Here is a 12,249-nt window from a genome sequence, read left to right on the forward strand (position 1 = left end):
TGACATACAAAAATAAGCTGTTTCAGGTGACCTAAAGTACACTATTTGCACAAGATAAATAGAGGCAGAAATTGCCACCTGGTAACACACATCGTGTTGCGTAATGTCAAAAACATTGCGTCATTCAAGTTCTCAGTATTTCACTCATAATAGACAGGTCAAAGGATAGCATTAAAAATATATATTTTCGTGCGTTACAACTGAAGCATGTAGGAATGTTGTTAATTACCATGCAAAGTTTGACAAGTTCATCTAAATGCATGCGTACACTATGTGCTGTATTTCGATCTTGGTCAACACAAGAGCAAACTTGCAGTGCTCCAGTTGGAACGTACATTTTCAGAAGATCATATTGATTTATCGTTACAATGTTTCATTGTTGCGATAAAAGTTAACCTGTTTTTTTTATTTATTTCCTAATGGAAAATCATTGTATGTGAAGCCCTTTGATACATTTGGTGATGGGCTTCACAAATTCAAGTCAAGGCACATTTATTTGGACGCCCTTCATCACAAGATGTGTCAAAGGACTGCACAGGATTACAATGACACCATCCCCTGATCTAAAACCAACATGCGGGCAAGGAAAAGCTCAAAACCTCAGCACTGTTCATATGATAAACATGACTTGACTTGTTTCATTCAATACATTTATTAACGCATTTCGGGAGGGTTTCAAGTTTGGGTTCCATAGTTTTGCATCAATGTTCTACTGTTCTTCTCGATTTTTAATGTGATACTCAAACTCCTCTTGTAGATTCCATAATCATGCGTAATGAATTCTGTAGATGTGAACACCTTCACTGATTAACTGTTAAAAAAAAGAACATGGAGGTTTTACGTCAATAGCCCTCAGTGGCACGTTTTGTGTTTTTGCAATTTGACTGTAGGCAACCTATGTTTCTTCTGAACATTTGCAAAATCAGCTTCTAGGATAGACCTGGTTTTTGTAATGATTGTAATCACCTAATGTCTGAATACTGTATATATCTTGCTTGGTCATTTTTTGTCAAATCTATTGTTTAAAGGCACCGTATGAATTATTTGACCACTATATGTTACTCTGTGGCGTTGAGCAATTAAAAGTGATGCTAAAAAGCACAAGGAAGAGTACAAACTAGGGACTAAGTCACCGAAATGCATCATTTTACTCATTTTTATGAAGTTTTTGGGTAGCCGAAGCAGCAAGATAGTCAGCTTTCTTTTGGTGATGCTCATGCCATGTAAAATAAATGTTAATTTCTTGACTAAGGAGTCTTTTTATTTAGAAATGCATGATCTATAGGATAAGTTGTGTTTTTGCGTATTTATGAAAATGTTTCTTATCGAGTCTAAATACACAGTCCATTTATATCTGGAATATGCAACGTATATATATATATATATATATATATATGTTCATCCATCCATCCATTATCTGCACCGCTTATCCTCAGTAGGGTCGCGGGGGTGTTTGAGCCCATCCCATCTTTCTTCGGGCAGTGGGCAGGGGACACCCTGAACTGGTTGCCAGCCAGTCGCAGGGCACACAGGGACAGACAATTCACTCGCCCATTCACACCTAGGGACAGGTTAGACTGGCCAATTAACCTAACATGCATGTTTTTGGAATGTGGGAAATCCACGCAAGCACGGGGAGAACATGCAAACTCCACACAAGAGATTCAATCTCATGACCTCAGAACTGTGCCGCACATGCGCTAACCACTGCGCCGAAAAAAATAAAATAATAGACTTTCGAAATAAATTGCTGGAGCCCATTCCAGCAATCATCGGGCAGTGGGCAGGGGACACCCTGAACTGGTTGCCAGTCAATCGCAGGGCACACAGGAACAGACAATTCACTTGCTCATTCACACCTAGGGACAATTTGGAACGGCCAATTAACCAGACATGCATGTTTTTGGAATGTGGGAGGAAACCGGAGTGCCCGGAGGAAACCCACACAACCACAGGGAGAACATGCAAACTCCACACAGGAGGTTTGATCTCATGACCTCAGAACTGTGCTGCACACGTGCTATCCACTGCGCCACCTTGCTGCCTAATTATATATATATATATATATATATTGTGTGTGTGTGTATATATATACACACATGCATACCGGAGCCATATCCCCCTAGTGGGAGTTGGCTAGAGTCAAGAACAAATTCACATTTTTGACTCTTGGAGATGGAGACAGAGGAGGGGATTCCCAGACCCCGTTGCTCAACCAAACTGATGTTAAAAATGATATAAAATAGCAAAGTGATGGAAAGTTCCTTGTAAATGTATGGCAGTTTAAGAGGATCCTTGTACCATTTCAAATATGTAAAACAATTAAATCCAACCCTTTGCAAATATTCAAGCAAAATGAATCTTTTAACCATCTAAATCTATTTGGACAATAACTGAAACATGTTTCTCCTCATAAAATTGAGTGACCCCAGAAACAAAATGCTAGAATTTCAGATTAGGTAACCTAAATTCTAACAGAAACAAAGCGCAACAGGAGGCATACTAATAGAAAGAACAGGAGAATTTGTTTTATTTCCAAAAAGGTTATTTACAATATATACACACAAACACACCCCAGACAACATACAGTAACACTCTGCACAAAACAAATATGTGCAATGAGATCAGGATCTCTTCCAATTGTACAGTGTATCAGTAATCTCACGCAGCAGCAAAAAAGGCACACTTGTTGGTCACAAACACACATACAGTTACTGCATCTATGAAGCCTTTCCACACGATTGGGGGATGTGCTATGATAAATAACATTGGTCTTGCAGTGCTTCAATTTTCTTTTCCATAAATTAAAAAAAAAAGACACATTTAAAATATACAGTACAGAGACTACAATGTCTAGTGTATTCCCACTGACATATTCTAGCTCACTTAAAAAGGAACATTCCGTAACTCGAACGATCTTTTAAAGACCTCCTTGACCTCAGTCTCCCGACTGCTCACAAGTTGCAGGAACTAACAGTTCAGGTGCACTTTAAAAATGTCCGACCCCTCCCCAAAAAACCCTCCCACTGTGCGTTGGATCCTTCCTCCTCCTTTTTGAAAAAAAGTGCTCATGTAAAGCGAAGGCAGTGCTTCTTGCTTTAGCTATGTTGGGTCCCCGTGGTCTTGGTACATCAAGTTGACATAGGAGCTTTAGATGGACAGCCTGGAAAGGAAAAATAAGAGTGAAAAAATGTTAACACAGACATGTTTTATGCAATGAAGATAAGGAAGTAGCAGCAAGAGTCAAGATACTAGAAGGACTAAAAAATAGACGCTACGGTAGCAATAAAAAACAAAATTACAGTGCAAGTGAGAGATACTAGATGATCAAATGAATCGGTAGCTATTTATATGACCGGTTATTCATTTAGAGAGTTTCTGGATTGGGAATTCTCCAAATACCAGTGTCTGAAATAAGGTCTCCCCTGACGCCCGGGGCGTGCATCTTTTATGTCAGGCATACAACTTAAAAAACGTCCCCGCTCGGGTGGCCGACAACTTTTTCAAGAAAAAAAAAAAAAGGTTTTCAAATCAAACGTTTGCCTTTTTCTGATTTTAAAATCTTCGTTCAGTTTGGAAATTTCGGTTCGTTTGGCAATTTGCATCCTCCGCAGCCGATCAGAAGCCTGCATCAAATAACTTTGCGCTTCCGGACTTTCCCGAGCGTTATAAGGTCGTGCATTTGCATATCATTTTCCAAAGTAGTCAGAGTTGTCTGCCGGGTAACTTTTTGTCATGAGTTTCAGACACTGCAAATACTTTTAAAGCAAATATTCACCAATTGTTTTAGCGTGACGTCAGAACCTACTTTTATGTGTCAAACTAGTCAAATTTTCCCATTTTCTCCCCCCAAAAAATTCAATATTTTTAATTTGGAGAAATTATTTACCCTATTTCTGATTGTAAGGCGCACCCTTAAAGTATTGTGAGCTATTTATTTTATATATAAAGCGCATGTTACTAAAACTACAGTAGAGACAGGGTTGCATTAAACAAAAACAGCCAATCTAGTCAGACTTTTTATTTCATAGAACATAAATAGTATGAAATCTGGTTTCACAATTTACTTGACTCATTCATCAATGGTTAGCGTATGTAAGAGCATTTCATTGAATTGTGATCTATTTCGGTTTTTATTTACCGCATTTCCAGTCTATATGGTGCACCTTTGATTTTCTGGCAAATGTTTTATTTTAAGGTGCGCCTTATAGTCCAGAAGATACGGTACTGTTTCACAATAGTGTTTGAGGGCCTCAATGCAATTGATGCGGATGGCTGCAGTCAAACATGGACAATTCATTACATCCACTACACAGCATCATCTCCAAAAAGAGGAGCAGCTTCAGCTAAAGACTGCTGTCACAGTCTTGTTCCACGGACAGACTGATATAATTTCTTCCTCATGCCATGAGGCTCTTTAACTCCACACGGGGGAGTAAAAGCCCACATTAAACCCTGCACCCAGATTTGCATATTACCCTATTTTTATTACAGTGTGCATTTCCGTAGCACTATTTAAATACTCGATAGCAAAACATTAAATTGGGTATTTTTGTATTCTATATATCTTTATTTTATCGTTTTATTTTTCAACACAAGGATACTGCTTGTGTGTGAATTTCCCTATGGGGATGAATAAAGTATCTTTTTTGGGAAAATGTCGATTGGTATTTTTATCCCATTTTCTGACAGTTCAATGGTCGAACCAGTGACAAAGTTCAGAATTACCTTTTGAATTGGTATTTGAAGCTAACGTACCATTTTACAATAAAGGCATTCAAATAACATCTATTTTAGATTAGCTGATGAACTTAAAAGAATAATCATCAGTGAATGATTTTAGTAACAGAGCTGGAGAAGATCAACTACAATTGGAAGAACTCTTCTTTTTTTTTTTTTTTTTACCTTTTTCTTGGTTTTACTTCCCAGCCATCGCGACACTTGACAAACGTCATCGATTCCCCTGGCGAAATTTCAGTTTTCGACTGATCTTGGGCACAGAAGGTAAACCTGAAAAACAACAGTCAGTCAGCGAACGTCTTCAAAAATCGGCTTCCTTTCCTTCACTCGACGATCCGCACTCACTTCTTCTGCGTTTCTCCGGCTTTAACTCGGATCCGTCGGATTTGCAGCACGGGTGTGGACGATTTGGAATTCCAGGCCCAAATGCTGTTTTTGATGTTCTTCCAAACAGAATACAAGGACTCGCCGTCGGCTTCCCAACTGAGGTGGATCTTCAGCAGGTCGCCGATATCTTGCTCGGTGAACACCAAGAAGGTGTTGGTGAGGTTCAGGCCTATGACCTTGTCGTGCCTGGACGGAGGAAAACGTAGAGAAAACATTAAGCGATGTCAGCCAATGAGCATCGTCGTTCCGGGGTAACCGATAAACGCTACACTTACACATCCACAAAGATGTCGTCCGTGTCATTCTGCGCGCCGATCAATTTGATGTAGAAGGTCGGGTCTGCGTTGTCCGCCTGCTTTCTGTTGAAGACGTGCATCTTCATTTGGTAATGGTAACCTTTAACACAACACAATTGAGTTAATGATTCAACTGACCGTTCATTTGCAATCACGAGACTTGGAGTTAATAATAACAAGGAGCAATAAAGAAGGAGTTGCGCCATCGCTCTCGGGAAGTAGGTGGAAATTCACTAAAACAAAAGGTTATCTTATCCTTTTTGATCCTAACTGTTTGAGGAAAGAGAAGGCCGAAGTAATACTTGTGACAGGAAAATGCTAGCAAAGACAAAGTGGCAAAACTAGCCTGGTAATAACAGAATAATTCAAAACCATATGACCAAAAGGAAAAAAAAAAATAAATAAAATAAAATCGAGACACTGCTGGGAAAAGAGGGTTTTTTTGACAATAGTAGCTAAATTTATCAGGCAAAAACCGAACCTGACTTTGGAAGGATTAGAAGCAGAGCTGGCATAAGTCAAAGCTTAGTTCCCCAAAGAGAATACATTTAAAGTGAAAATGAGTGCTACAAAGCACAAGGATGAATACAGTTTTCTTCTCATTTTTTTGCCTAGCCTTTAACAAGTTTTTTTCCGTTTGTGGGGACAGACAATCATATCAGCTCCCTATTAAGTTATGTTATGTAAAATAAATGCAGATTTCTAGACCTACAAGTATTTTTTTTAATTTATATGATACCCAATATACATTTCCTCATAAATCAATATGTTCTTGTTTAATTATTGAAGGTTTTTTACCACCAGGAGGCGCTAAATATTACACAGTGATGTAAAAACAAATCAAAGGAAAACCTGCCAACACTAGGGAATGAAGAGGAAGGACAACTCTGTTAATTAATGCTAGCTACAAAAGTGTAAGCTAACAAGTCAAAATTATGTTGACAAAGAGACAACGCATTGCTGGCCAGAAAAATTGAGAAGCGAACAAAATTTAATAGATTATTAATTAAAGCTAGCTAATAAACGGGAAAGTTGATGCAAATATTGTATTTTACAGACTTTGAGTGACAGTTGACCAAACAAGTAGCAAGAAAACGAGCATTGGTCCACCCCGGTACAAGTCGCACCGGAGTATAAGTCGCATTTTTGTTATAGCTTACATAGCGATAAGGCTAAATTCTGGGAAAAAAAAGGTTATTTTGTGGCACAGACCTAGAAAAACTACAGTTTTCAATTTAGAAGACGATGCTAGTGTCAAGCAGAATAAAAATGGCTTACTCTCGTCGTAAAACAAGATGGAGCTTGTTTTCGATGCCCTTGAACCACATCATGATACACGCAAATATACGTTTGTTAAATTGTGTAGATGTCGTCATTTTTAAGTGGCTTTAGCTCATCTGCTTCAAAGACACCCACTTTATGAAAGAAAATATAGGTATTTGTAGTCTGAAATACTGAATATGTGGAATTAAAAGGGATGCTGTTCGAATAAGTCAGAACCAATTTAATCGAAAGAAAGTTAAAGCAACGAAGGAAAGGTACGAGATTATACTGCATATATAAAAAAAGTGATACAATTATTTGTACTTTCACTTTTTTTACAAGACAAGACAAAGCAATGCGGGCTTCCCGTTTGTACACAACCAATAAAGTCATTCACCGGTGACTCACCTCCAAAGGGAGTGTCGGCACGTGTCTTCAGGTACATTTTGCTGTTACGCCTCTTGCGCATCTTGCGGGCTTCGTAACCGATGTTGTTGCAGCGGTTTTTGCGGCAGCTCAGGCAGATGCCCTTCTTGAAGCGGTCCGGGTCGGTACACTGGTAGGCGAAGCTCACGTGGTCCCGGTTCATCAGCGAGTCCACAAAAAGGTGCACCGCACGCTCGTGCTCGCATTTCATCACCTCCAGGAAGTCTGCAATGAGGGTTCGAGGATGGTGTCAGTGAAAATGGGTCGAACAGAGAAGGGGGGGGGGGACTCTTGAGTTTGGCGACTTACTTCCTGCCACAGTCAGCACGTCGCCTAGTGAGCACCCGGGTTGGACTTCGCCTCCGTTGGGGTAGATGTCCACGTCCCCGATCGGTTGTTGGATCCCGATGCTCACTCCTAAAGCTTCCCGCGTGTACGTGTGGAGGACATCCACAAAATCCGCATCATCCGGGGAGAGGCGCTTGGTGTCCTCCACGCCCTCAAACATCGGACCTGCTGGGTCCAAACCTGAGTAGTCGAACCGCACTATTAGTTTTGTGGCTTTTTGCTTTCAGAGCTCACTGTTAGACTACATACCTGTGATTCTCCCGAGGGTTCCTCGCACATGCGTTCCTGCGTAACCGGCGACGTGAGCCCCTAAGCTGTAACCAATCAGATGCACCTTCTCCAGAGGCAAATGCAACTCATCCTGTTGAGAAAAAAAATGACGACATCAGCAGCTGCTAAGACGGACAAACGCTGGGTGTCGGCCAGCCACGCCGAGTTCACTGGGACAAGGCCTTCTTCCAGGCAACGCTGCTTTCGCCATCTGTCTCGGCGGAAGCGTCTCTATCCCAGTTTTACAGCATATGGAAGCGGTCCAAAAGTTTTTGGGCTCTGCATTTGGGGGTCTGATCCCTTTTTTTGAAATGGCACCAAGGTAAAATTTTATGGAGCCATTGTGAGCTCCTATTTAAAGATACCCACTTGATAAAACCCTTTACTTGATAGATTTTCTCAAATGGATCTTAAACCTGCTGATTGTAAATAACAGAATAACTAATATACCAAGCATACAATAATCCTGTTTTTGTTAAAAGAGAAATCAAAATCACTTTGGAAAGGGTTAATTTTCAGTGGGCTGTGGACAAATGGTCTCTGGACTGCAAATGTCCCCCAGGTTGTAGTTTGTACATCCGCACACTGCCACTCTTAATACTGTATTTTTGGAATTATAAATTGCTCAAGTCACACAATGCAAAAAAAAAAGGTTGATTATGTGTACAAAACCCCCAAAAACTGACATCAGCCACACAAAATCCTGATTTTTATGGGTTAAGCATCAGGTAGCCCCCAACAAGAACACCTGAATAGCTTACGGAAGGGTTCTGAAAATAGCTCGCCAGTGATGGGTCATTGTCACTTACCAAGAAATTTGATTTCTAACTGTCATGATGACATTAGCTTATATTTAACTCAAATTCTAATAATTACTGCCTGGTAATAACATAGTAACAACATAATAAATAGTGTGATAAGTAGTCATTTTAGAAATGCATATAAAACTGGTAGCGCTTTGTGCCAATCTGGGACAAAAATTAGCTCTTAAAAAAAGTTAACGATTCCTGCTATGGACCAGGTTACCTGGATTTTGTTTAAATAAAAGGATGACACTTTTATTTCACACACACACAAAAAAAAGCTTTTTGTTGACGTGGGAGAAGTAGACACTTCTCAAATTCACTGTACCTAATAATTCCTTTTATTCGTAGCAGAAGACCATGCTAGCTTTCTGCTATTAAGGTAGATGGGGTTGCTAGCTCCTGATCAAAAAGAAGAGTTTTTCAGTCTGGAGGAACCATACAAAAGTTTTTGGTGCATATTCTTTTTTTTATGTAAAAGTTACTCGTCCCCAACGTGGTGTCCACAGGCACCAGAGGTAGCCTGCAAACTGGTTCTCAAGAAAGCTTATCAGTGACAGGTCATTTTGATTTTCTTGGAAATTTGAGTTATAACGGACTATTGATGATTTTAAATGATCTGTGTCTTTAAAGCAATGTTTTGATGGTTGACTGTTTATTCTAACCTTGCTTCTTACTATTATAACCTAGTAATAACAGAATTATAACATAGTAATAACATAAACTGTTATTTTAGCATTTCAAACTGGTAGCCTTTGTGCTAATAAGTAAGGTTGGCAACCAATGCTTCATAGTAATGTATATATAGCAAGAAGAGCTAACCTATAAAGTCTTGTATACTTGAGAAAATATGGTACTGTTTAAGTTTTATGTGTGTCGTTCCCTTTGAATAAATCTAGACCATGCCATTTTCAGAACCACATATTTGGGACAACGCACCTGAAGCCAGTCCAGCATGGAGGCTATGTCCCGGCCGACGGCTTTCGTGTAGTTTACGGCATCTGGGTAAAGCTGCTGGGCCATGGACATCCAGTCCACCACAACCACGTTGGCCTCGCTTTCGCGCTTCATGACGGCGGCCACCAATTTGTGCATCCAGCTCTCGAACATGCCGCTCATCTGGACCAGGAACCACACCCAGACTTGAATTCACGTTCAGACAAAAAGAAAGAGAAGAATAAGGCGGCCAAATGTACCGTCCAGCCGTGGATGATGAAGATGGTCTTGGTTGTGGCGTTGAAGCCGCACTCTTGCAAACATTTCTTGTTTCCGGCGTTCAGGTAGCAGCCCTCCTTGTCCAGATCCAGACTTTTCCTCATGTTGTACTTGACGCTGACATCAATCGGGACACCTTCATTAGATGACTCATCTCCACCTAAAAGCAAGTTCGAAAAAGATAAGATCATGCATGCTTTCCAATGTAATTAATTGCCAAACTATGATTTTACAAAACATTTTACAAGCATGGGTGTCCTTAGACTTTTTTTCTTTTTAAAGGAGCTGTACGGAATTTGAAACTTTGTTACTCTCTGCCGCCATCTCCTGGCTCAAAGCCATGACACATTTTTTGAACGCACTGGATTAAACATTTCTTTTTTTCATCTTTTTTGGGGTTTAGAATGGCGTTTGGACTGTATTTTGAACAGGTCTTCTCTTACTTTTACCATTTCTGTGCTACACTAACAAAAAAACTGATGACAAGCATAAAGTCACTCTCCAGCCATCCCCATCATCTCTCTCCCATTTTCCTTCTACCCAATGTGTTGCGTACCCCGGAACAAAGTTGCTAAAAGTAATATGAAAGCAGATGATCAAGGCTCTTTGAAATCAGTTGGGCATTGTTAACACACACTTAATTGTGACAATATTCTACTTTTAACTTTTCAGGGACACCTCAAACAACACACCTCACCTTTAATTCGAGTTTTTAACACAGCCCTTCGAAACAACAGCTGGAACATTACTCCAGTGAGGCAAAAAAGAACACGAGATAAAAATGGAAGAATACTTGTCCATAATATTCTGAGGGCTGCATGGTAACAATCAGGAAATTTGTGCACCAGTTAAAAAATATCGGGGTTTTGCTTTAATCTGTGGTCTGTGCAGCCCTTTGAGACTCTTTGTGATTAAGGGCAATACAAGTAGACATGACTTGACTTGCGAATATAAGGCTTGAAAACCAATTTTAACAACAGGTACAACCAGGTAGCCGTGTCATTCCTGGCGGTATGCTTCAATTTAAAAAAAGATACCTCAAAATATCTGCAACAAGAAAACAAAGATTGATGGAAACATGAAGGAAAAACTACAGACAAAGGGCCTGCATTGCTTGTGGCTTTCAAGGCTTTAAACGTGGATGAAAGAAAACCAGAAGTCTTTGAGTTCATTTCTTCCACGCAGCAGCCATATTTTTTGCGTAATTACACATTTCTCTTGACACCCAAAAATCTGCCCTGCAACGGGAATGTGCAGGGTGGAGATCAACCCGCCAAAGCCGTGGAAACACAAAAATTACCATTGCACTTATTCAAATTGAGTGCAAATTACAGTGTACTATTTTGAACTGTTCTGGATATTCAAATCATACAAACTACTCTTTGATTTTACGAACAATGAACTCCACAACCCACTTCTGTAGACGCACCATTAAAGAAAAGGAAGAGAAGTCAAATGAGTTAGGTGTAAAACATGGATTCAGCAAGACTTCTTATCCCTTCGTTAGTGTGTCAAACGTGTCGTGTACTCATTGCACTTGTCCCTCCCAAGAGGGAACGCCGCTTTCCCAGCTTGTGAATGAAACAAATCCTGTTTTTACTCGCACGGAAGCCCTTCAATTTCATTACACTTGTAAAATGACAATAGAAATCCCTTCATTCATCACTTGGCCCAACGACACTCGCTCTAATGAACTACTCTCGCTTGGAATATAACAAAGACACAACACGAGAAATTGAAAACCTTGATCGGAAGCTGGTAAAGAAATAAAAGCGTGAACAAAAGCGCGCGTTTCTTACCATTTTGCCCGTGCGTAAAAGCAGCAGCGCACAGCACAAGAATCCAAAGGAGGTAGGTTGTAGGATTCATTTGTAATGGGTTTTGGGTTTAAAAGGGCGTCTTTGTGTGAAAGCGTCGTCCCGGCTTGGTAATAGATCAGGTAGAGCCGGTTGCGGTGCGTCTTGATCAGTCAATACTGGCACTCCGTTCCGTTGTGTGCGGTGCGCCTTCGCACCCGAAAATGTATGAACTGGCATCAAGGCGCTCATTAGAGTTTTAAATAGTTTCCTCCCGGCCTCGGTCATCTGATCATGGGCTGATCTTTCGCGCATCTGATTGGTCAAGCCCCCATTTGTTTACGTTCGGGGCGTGGTTTACGTCATTGTGGACGTAGTAGTAGCGTGCAAGTGCACTGTACAGAAGTAGGCGTGTGAAACCATAAAAACACTCAAACATAAAGGTGTTAAAAGGTGTTGAATGAAGGTCATCTGTATGTTGCCATGGTCAAACAATGTGTATAATGAACACATGGCTTGGGGGCGCAAAGGAAGGAGGGCGTAGCGAGCATGCTTCGAAAATAAAAAGCCATTGCTCTCCTTTATGATGATTGCAATTCACCTTATTAAAAGTGTAGTACGTCGCTTGAGATATCCCTTAGATGTTGGAAGTGAAATATTTTCTCTGTTGAATGTGTTAACAATGCCCAACAGAGTTCAAAGAGC

At 40.3% G+C, this 12,249-nt stretch overlaps 1 protein-coding gene across 1 annotated transcript; it reads right to left on the reverse strand.

Moving 5' to 3' along the window:
- Positions 1-2,503: 2,503 nt before the first annotated feature.
- On the reverse strand, positions 2,504-11,794 carry lipg (lipase, endothelial). The gene is made up of 10 exons (XM_088336798.1): positions 11,548-11,794; positions 9,730-9,908; positions 9,473-9,652; positions 7,710-7,821; positions 7,422-7,640; positions 7,095-7,337; positions 5,403-5,523; positions 5,086-5,313; positions 4,906-5,010; positions 2,504-3,163 (listed from the first exon to the last, which is right to left on the reverse strand). The coding sequence occupies exons 1-10, from the start codon at positions 11,615-11,617 to the stop codon at positions 3,151-3,153; spliced, it is 1,470 nt and encodes a 489-aa protein (XP_088192924.1). The 5' UTR covers positions 11,618-11,794; the 3' UTR covers positions 2,504-3,150.
- Positions 11,795-12,249: the final 455 nt, after the last annotated feature.

Source organism: Urocampus carinirostris, chromosome 5, assembly GCF_059441175.1.
Source record: "Urocampus carinirostris isolate Australia breed hairy pipefish chromosome 5, RoL_Ucar_1.0, whole genome shotgun sequence".
Classification (NCBI taxonomy): domain Eukaryota; kingdom Metazoa; phylum Chordata; class Actinopteri; order Syngnathiformes; family Syngnathidae; genus Urocampus; species Urocampus carinirostris.

Coding starts and splice junctions, on each gene's coding strand:
- lipg (XM_088336798.1), bottom strand. CDS start 11,617: ATGAATCCTACAACCTACCTCCTTTGGATTCTTGTGCTGTGCGCTGCT. Junction 9,909..11,547: donor TTTTACGCACGGGCAAAATG/GTAAGAAACGCG, acceptor ACTTGCTTTTAG/GTGGAGATGAGTCATCTAAT. Junction 7,338..7,421: donor CGTGCTGACTGTGGCAGGAA/GTAAGTCGCCAA, acceptor CCCTCATTGCAG/ACTTCCTGGAGGTGATGAAA.